The 8,605-nt window shown below is 39.3% G+C and overlaps 1 protein-coding gene across 1 annotated transcript in view; it reads left to right on the top strand.

Annotated features, from left to right (window-relative positions):
* UTP20 (UTP20 small subunit processome component) overlaps positions 1-8,605 on the top strand; it is a 64,008-nt gene that overhangs the window by 37,723 nt on the left and 17,680 nt on the right. Inside the window, exons 32-38 of the mRNA XM_083860609.1 lie at positions 514-564; positions 656-808; positions 1,311-1,466; positions 1,847-1,987; positions 2,771-2,908; positions 7,176-7,315; positions 7,826-7,905. Coding sequence (XP_083716735.1) covers positions 514-564; positions 656-808; positions 1,311-1,466; positions 1,847-1,987; positions 2,771-2,908; positions 7,176-7,315; positions 7,826-7,905 — 859 coding nt within the window. The remainder of the gene's footprint in view (positions 1-513; positions 565-655; positions 809-1,310; positions 1,467-1,846; positions 1,988-2,770; positions 2,909-7,175; positions 7,316-7,825; positions 7,906-8,605) is intronic.

The raw sequence follows: 8,605 nt of genomic DNA, 5'->3' as shown, positions 1-8,605 counted from the left end.
ATACATGACTTTAAAAACCTTTTTAATCTACCTCTTGTGTGAAGTGAAAATAGCAGAATTCAATGTGATAGAAATTAATGAGTTTTGGCTTACAGCCTTGTTGATGTGAGCCACACGAGGGATCTTTACTGTAAGAAAAGCCAAGTAAATCACTTAAACTGCAACAGATCCTGCGTGTTGATGAAATAAGAATGGATTTCAGTATCCTGAAGAGGATTTTTATTTGTATACTCTCTCACGTTTTATAGTAGGCTGTTCTGTATTACATTGAAGTGACTTACATAACTTCTTAGCAGTAAAACACAGGAAACATTTAGTGTAGATACTTAGAAACTTGGGAACTTAAAACACATATCCTCCAACTTACATAAGAAAGGCTCCTTATGAAAGATCTGATAGGAGAAGGACTAATGCTGCTGCTTTCTTTATTTTTTGTCTGAAGTGGTAAGTTTTGAGTTATCCAAAATTTTAAGAACTGTAAGAGTTAACTGGGTTTTTTATGTTTCTTTTTAGACTTTATCTGATTTGGACACAAAGTTGAAGTATATTACTGATGTTGTTAAGGTATGCACAGTCTCTTTGCTCCCTTTTTCCCCCAATATGGTATGATCATATTTCTGTCATTTTTCATTCACGACTTGTTGCTCTGTCTTAGGTGAATGCCTTTGATCAGCGACATCTGGATGATATCGACTTTGATGTGCGTCTGTCAGCATTTCAGTCAATCACAGCCTACATCAAGGAAATGCAAACAGTGGATACTGACTTCCTCATCCCTGTTATGCACAACTGCTTCTATACCATCCAGGTTGGCTGAATATTCCTTCTCTTGCTATATACACCATGTGTTCATGATGAATTGAACTTTCAACTTACTTCCACTAGCTGTTTTTTGGCGCTACGTAACATTCAGAAAGTATCTTTAGGTATTTGTACAAACACCTTTTTTTAAGTTTTGTCTGTTTACCTTTTAATCTGTGTGTCCGAAAAGAAAAATACAGTGTGGCACAACTTTCTGTCAGTGAGCTCTGGAACCATTTGGTCATTTGTACTGGATAAAAGGCACATTACAGGCTTACATTTCTATTTGTTGTAGCATGTTCTGGTTGTGTGCGCCTGCTGGTAAATCTAAAAGGTTTTTCCCGGATGGGCGGGGTGGGCATTAGTTTGGGACTAGAACTTCTATAGGAAAGCTCTTAAGAGTTTCTGAGTCTCTACAGGACTTGTTATGTTGTGTCCAGTGGTAGTGTTCTATGAGAAAAAACATGTCACAGCCAGACTCATGTGGTGCCATTTCTTCATCCACTCAGCTCGGGGATATGGCTCTTAGTGACAATGCAAGCCTTTGCTTGACCAGTTTTATCCACCGACTGGCAGAAATCAGCCACACAGAAGATGAGTACAAGGAGCTAATCCATCACACTCTCCTGGAGTCTGTGAGAAGGGGTCTGAAGAGTAAGACTGAGGTAAGGCAGTGGTATCTGATCACATTCCTGCTTTCTTCAGGGTAATGAGTTATTTTTTGGGTGAATTCCCCAAGTCTCCTGCTGGGATAAGAAGTGCAGGTACCCACTATAAACTTATCCTTCATTTGAAACCTTATACAATTCTAAAAAAAATATAGAAATTAACTGGTTTTCTCTGCTGCTGTTCAGCTTTTCTTAGTTGTAACTCATTCTTTGGAGGTGAGGCTTTAATTTATATGTACTCCGTAATAGGTATGTTTGTTGTTACTGAGAATTAGAATGTTTGACTGAAACGCTTGTAAATGACAGCACTGCTGTTCTCAGAAGTATGTAGCAGCCTCTCCGAGGGATACTTAACATTCACCACTTACTATTTGTAGAGCGTCCAGCAAGACTACACATCACTGCTTTCCTGCCTCATTCAGACATTCCCAACAAATCCCGAATTCCAGGATTTAGTTCAGCTGACCAATCGCCATGATCCTGACATGGACTTCTTTGAGAACATGAAACACATGCAGGTAAAAGACAGCGGGCATTTCTTAGTGCCTCTCTCCCCTTGCCAAGAAAAAGCATCTTACTGTGAGGGGATGTTTTGCAAAGTTTTGTGTGTTGTCTGCAGAGAAATTGAACCTGTGTCATTTAAGAAAGAGGGATGTGGACATCATCAGGAGTGATTGAGAATCCAACTCATGTTTCTATCTAGAGATGTCTTGTGTTTATGATAGCCCACACTCAGCAGTATCCTGAAGATCTCTCTGGCATAGGCATGAAATGGGTCTCTGTTTTTTCTGGCCTGCTCCCTGCTGCTCTCAGTCTGGAGGCTCTGGAGCCACTTCCCATTCACAAACCTTTGCAATATAAATGTTGCACAAAGCCTGGTCTCCTGGTTTTTCTTGCAGTATGAAAATACGTTTCTTCTGCTTTCAGAGATGTAATCTGAGAGAATCTTTGCTGTATCTGTAGTTATAAGCAAAGGTGTAAGTCTTTAACTTGTAATTTTTGCCTGGTCTTTGCATCTCACTGCAGCAACTGCTGTTTGCAGTTGCATGCCTTGTCTAACACCTGAAGATAGCACAGTCTTATGGTTGTGAATCCACAATGCCATTGACTTGAAATATCTATTGAGGCAAAAGGCTAGTGAAAGCCCAGAGATTTGAGGGAAAAGGCATGCCTTGGAAATTACTGTAATATATTTATGCCATTACCTAAAGCTGAGACATTTTCAGAACTGCTGAATGTAGGTGCTCTCTCATGTTGTGACTCAAGCACCATCTTGTTCACTGTCCCCATGTCTGACTCAGATCCACAGGAGGGCACGAGCTCTGAGGAAACTGGCAAAGCAGCTAACTGAAGAAAAGCTTGTGCTCTCTTCTAAATCCCTCCAGAACTACATCATGCCTTACGCTACAACTGCCCTTTTCAGTGAAAAAATGCTTAAGGTAGGCTCTTTTAATTGAATGCATCCACTTGAATATTTTCACCTTTCTTATATACCATTTGCCTTAAAAACCTAACCTCTTTAGATGGCTGATATGTTTGTGAAATTAGTGTCTCCATTGTAGACAGAAGTGCTGTGCTGGTTTTGGTGGCAGAAAGAGGGTTTAGAACGTGCAGATGCAGTCTGGGCCTGATCCTATGTCTGCTAAACTTGTCCTGCATCTCAAAGGTTGATCTCTTAACTGTTAGGGTTAGGGGTTTTTGGTTTAGTTTTTTACTTGGGGTTTTGTCTTTATTTTTTGTAATTAGCTTCTTATTTTTTCCCCTCTGCCTCCAAACTTCGGTCTTCCTGTTTACTTATGGGATTAGTTACTCTTTGACAGTAGACTATGGGAATATAGTCTGTGCCTAGTAACAGAGGTGGGAATAAAGGCAGTTTGCTCTGGATTTATAGGCAAGCTGCAGGAATTGGCTGAAAACATTTGAGATCGACAGCAGCTTTGTAATTAAAATTTGAAGGGTGGCATTTTGTTAGTCACTTTCAGTGAAATTACTTGTAATGTCTGTGTGGATAGACTGTTCACCTGTGGCTCTGAAAGGCAAGATTTCACACTTCTGTAATTCCCTGCACACTACGAGGAGAACAGCAGATCTGCTTCTGTCAAGCCAAGTAAATGTCAAATTTACTCAGAAATATTCTTCTGAAGCTGAAACAATTAGAGCTCAGGCACAGGACCCAGCCCCTGCAGCAGTGCAGGCTGTGCCTCTCAATAGAGTGACAGAGTAGCTCTTCAACCAGAGGGCAGTAAGATGCATTGATTGAAACTTTGGTGAAGAAATAGACACATTTTATTTCACATCTTAAATTGGTTTATAGTTGACCAGCATAGCCCAGCAATGTGCTATGTGTTTGTGGCTGGATGCCTTGACTGGTTCTTGTTTTTAGTTCTTAACACAAGCAAGCCCATAGATTTAAGTATGTGAAAAAAGTTAAACGTGTGCAGAAAAATTTGGAGGAAGTGGGCCTGGAGTCCCAAGCAGTCCATCTGCTTGATGGACTGTGATTTTTTTTTTTTTTCTAACTTGGTGCTGAGGAGGAGATCTAAAAATGCTGAATCTCAAGCATCCTCACTAGACAGATGTTACTTCTGTCTCTTGTTGCTTTGAGTAAAGGATGCTTTTGTAGGAATACAGCTTAGAAGCAGGACTCAAAGTACAGCTGAACTCATTACAGAAGTAGATGTGCTAGAGGGCTACAAGCCCTGGCAAGTCGAGGCAAGACCCTGAAAGAAGAAAAGATCAAGGTGTGTGTATGTATGTATGCAAGACAGTACAGGCCTGTACAAGTCTGTACTAGCCTGTAGTTAAACAGTGTTACTAAGAGACATAGATACTGTTGTTATGCTTGGAAGGTATATAAACTAGCAGTGTGTTAAATAAAATTGGCTTCATGATGCAAACCATGGAGACCCCGTCTCTTCAATCACCGGACAACTGGGTGTCTTCTGTGAGGTTAGTGATGACTGCTTAACTGAGCAGCTGTCAGCAAGCTCAGGACTAAGTGCCCCTGAAACAAAGGGGGAAGCTGGCCAGTGATGACTAAATCCCTGTGGAAAGGAGGTGAGCTGCAGGGGACAATGAAGCAGGGGATTTCTGCCCAGAAAAGAGACATTTTTGAACTTAGGACTAAGCTGATACAACAGCATGGCAAATCCTTGCCTTCACACGACTTGAAAGCTCTATTGAGATGGGCAGCAGTTAAGCTATTGGGAGTTACTGAGTCCACAGTCTTTACAACAGATTTGTGGGACAAAATGAGAGTAAAACTGTGGGATTGTGCAATGAGAGGGAACAAAATGGTTGCAGAAATGCTCCCCTACTGGCAGGTGATTTCTGAGGTCCTGGAGGCCCAAGAAAACGCCCATGCCAAAGATAAAGAGGATGCCTCCTGCCTTCCGTTTGTGGCAGAGTCTCAGAGTTCTTTACGGTCGGGAAAGACTGCGCCCCTCTCTACACAACCCTCAGCCTCCGCTCTTAGGAGTGAGAGGGAGAGGGTCCCTTGCAATCTGTAGGAACATTCACTGCTGCTGCTGCCCAAGTGACGGCGACCATGACAGAGAGTGCCCCTTTTACCCAGGACCTGCTGGCCCTGGGAAAGACCCAGACCTTTGTCCTCCGTGCGTGGTGCCTGCCAGGAGCCGCGGCTGTGGCTGCTGCTGCTGCTGTGGGGGGCACAGCCCCCTGCCTGGCGCCAGCCAGCACGGCCACAGCCTGCACAGTGTGCTGAAGCTACAGCACGTTAGAATACCAACCCATGCTGTGGACTAGTTGAAACTCTGTAAAAGTTTAACCTGTGATTTATGATTTTTAACAAGATTGGAAAAACCCAAAGGTGTTTGTGTGGATGTGGTGTTTTCCTACGTATCGGTAACACAGCAAGACTGCATGATACGCTAGAAGTAATTGACTAAGTCATAAATTTAGCATTCTTTTGCTCACATTCAAGACAAACTTTGAACCTTACTTGTAGTAGTTATTTGAGACTTAGTTATAATTAGTACATGAAACCTTACTGTTAGCTTTACCAGTAGTTTGCTTTTTATTCCATAGTTTTAACAAGGTAATTTAATAGTGAAATTTTTGGTGTAGCTATTTAGTGATTTAAGTATAATTAGGGGTTTTGCCACATTTAAATTAAAATTAGATTTTATATTAAAACAGCTTAAGTATATAGATGGACTACAAATAAATAATAGCTTATTTTTTAGAATAATTTGAACCCCCAACTTTGTAACTGTTTATATGTTAGTGTCAGTTTTGCAAACCCACTAATATCATCAAGTTACTTGTGTAAAACTTATGGCACTAATATATAAATAATTTTTTATTATTTTAGCCTTCAATATTCATATCCCATTGTTTTTCTTGAGCCAAATTCAAATTTATTTTATAAGCGATTTTAAAAAACTGCAGCAGTTTAATCCCTTAGATAAATTTATGTTACTACTATTTTGATACAATTGTTTACCTGTGTATTTTTTACCTTGATGTTTAACTGTTGCATGACAAATTTTTAATAGCTGTTTTGTAATGATAGAGTTTAAATAAGTTAATTTTTGTTAAGATTAATTTTTGTTTAATCTTAATAATATTAACTTGAAGCATTTTTAAGCATATTTTTTGTTATGCTTCACTGAAGTTAAGTTTTAGAAAAGTTAATTTTAAGTTTTGTTAAAATATATTTAAATTAGAAGATACAATTTTTGCTATAGAAATGAATAATATAAAGCCTAAATGATTTTTTGTTAAAATTTGTTTATTTAAATTATAAGATATAACTATTTTGTTATAGACATAAGAATAATTTTTATTGTCTATTTTTTATAAGTAACACTGAAGAATGAGTAACAATTTTATATTATTATTATTATTATTAATTGTAAGCTGTTTAATGCCCTTTTTTGCTTTATTACTACTTAGCTAAAGATAAATGACAAAGCTGACTGCTTTACAAACCTTTACATACTGTTATGTAGCTATTTATAAATGTATTATTTTAAGAAACTTTTCTAACTACTATTACTAAAAGCCTTTTAGAATATGTTAGGGAAACTTCCAGTTAAGGCCTGGACCCTGGCCAAGTCTAACCTTAGCTGGTCGAGAAGTATGCCAATAAACCCAGGTGTTTTCTGCACCAAAACTGTATTCAGGTAATTTTGACTTGCCGAATTTAGACCCATAATAGCTAAACCTCCTTTCGAAGTGAACTTAGAAACTTCTACCTGGGAATAGTTCTCCAAGCCCTCACTCTAAAATGAAGCTTACTAGCTATTGCAGACTCTGCATAATAATATAGTATTTAAAGAATTAATAATGTATTGTATTAAATCACCATTTTATTTTCCATATACTACTAATTGTATAGTATATATACTGATTTATTTTTGCTTAGTATAAATTTATTGTTTTGTCACATATTGTTTTACTTTTTATGTTGCCTTTATGTTTATAACAAGAGATACATACATTGTTTAAAAACAAAAGAAGGGGGAGTATAGCTCTTTTAAGAATGGTTACATTAATATTCGCACTAAAAATTTTAAAATCAAATATTGTTTTAAAGATTTGCATGTGCAGAGGCAGTTTTTAAAAGATTTTATGCAAAGATTTTTAATTGAGTGTACAATAATAAGACCTAGCTAATTTGCTAACCTAGACGTGTGACCATTGTGAATGCTAACAGCAACTGAATTTCTCTCTTTCGAGCAGCATGAAAATATGGTAACAGCCTCAGTTGAAGTTGTTGGAGCTGTGTGCCGACATCTTTCATGGTCAGCATATTTGTACCACTTAAAGCATTTCATCCATGTCTTGCAAACAGGACAGATTGGTACGAAACTGGGAGTCAGGTGCGTACCGTGAGCAGCACTGCTCTGGGTTTGTCCAAAGACTGCTTAGGCACAATTCAGTGTTTTAGGAGCATCACGTGGATTTTAACCTCTTCCTTGAGATGAGAGATTGCTGATTGATTGTGGTGGACTTAGGCAAGTGAAGGTGGGCAGGGCTTGCTGCCTGCAACTATGAAGTTTTAACAAGTCGTTACTTTCTTACACCATGTCTCCTCACTGAAGGCATGGCAGTGCTTCTGTCAGGCTGTCCCTGCTCCTGGAGCTATCTCCCTTGCTCCAGTACCACTCTCTGTGAGGTTTCACAGTGAGCTAGGTCACAGAATGTGTGTAGCTGAGAAGTAACCAGTTCTTATTTTCTGGGGTTTTTCAAGATAAACCTCCTTATGGTGCAATTTCACTAAATCTGATGTTTTCCAAAAAGTTCTTGTAAAATTTTTCTGTTATGTTTGTGTATGCATCCTCTTCTTTTTGTGCAGAGGGCTGATCTTTCTTCACGTTTTCCTTCTGCAGTTTGTTAGAGACAGTGCTGGAAGCCTTTCACTTCGACCATAAAACGCTTGAAAAGCATCTTGTGACCATAGACAACCAAGGTGAGCTTTTTGTGTCTGCTTTAAAAACACTACCTCAGACTGTTCAAATGGAGATAATCAAAGTTTTGTGTTTTACTCTTGACATCAGCTACTCCCATCTTTTTAAAATGGGCATACTGGAAGCTAGTGTTGACTTATCTTCTCAGGAGCAGTGCAGATTTTCCTCCTGTGTGTTAATGAAGTCAGGGGAGGTGTAGGGAATCATCTCCACATTACCACTCCATTCCAGGCATCTGTAAGCCAAAACAACCCAGAACCTCTGTGGTTCTCAAGGTCTGCAGCCAGCCATGTGGCTGCTGACATACCTGAGCTTTTTAGCTTTGATGTTGGCTGCTCTTGGTTGGTTATCTGCAACCAAGATGTCCTCACCTTGCTTCCTTTGCCATTTCATGGGATGAAGTTGTATCTTCAGCTTCTTCACTCTTGTGGTTACCTGTGTTGAGACCTTTGGGTGAAGGAGGAGGATATCGCACAGCTGTGCTTGTTGGTACCTCTTGCCTTGTGAAATCCTCAGTTCTAAGTTAAATGGCAGTTCTCTACAGTTCAAGCACATTGACCTTTGCTAAACTGACTACAAGGTGCAGATACAGAGTAATGTAGTTTTTGTTTTAAACCTGGCCCTGAGGGGTGGTCATCCGAAACCAGCAAGCCAAAGCTTCTTTACTCAGTAGAAGCCTGATGCTTACTGCTGATCTGCTGT

The sequence above is a fragment of the Zosterops lateralis genome (genome assembly GCF_965231275.1).
Source record: "Zosterops lateralis genome assembly, chromosome: 4".
Classification (NCBI taxonomy): Eukaryota; Metazoa; Chordata; class Aves; order Passeriformes; family Zosteropidae; genus Zosterops; species Zosterops lateralis.
This window is presented reverse-complemented; position numbering and strand designations above follow the sequence as displayed.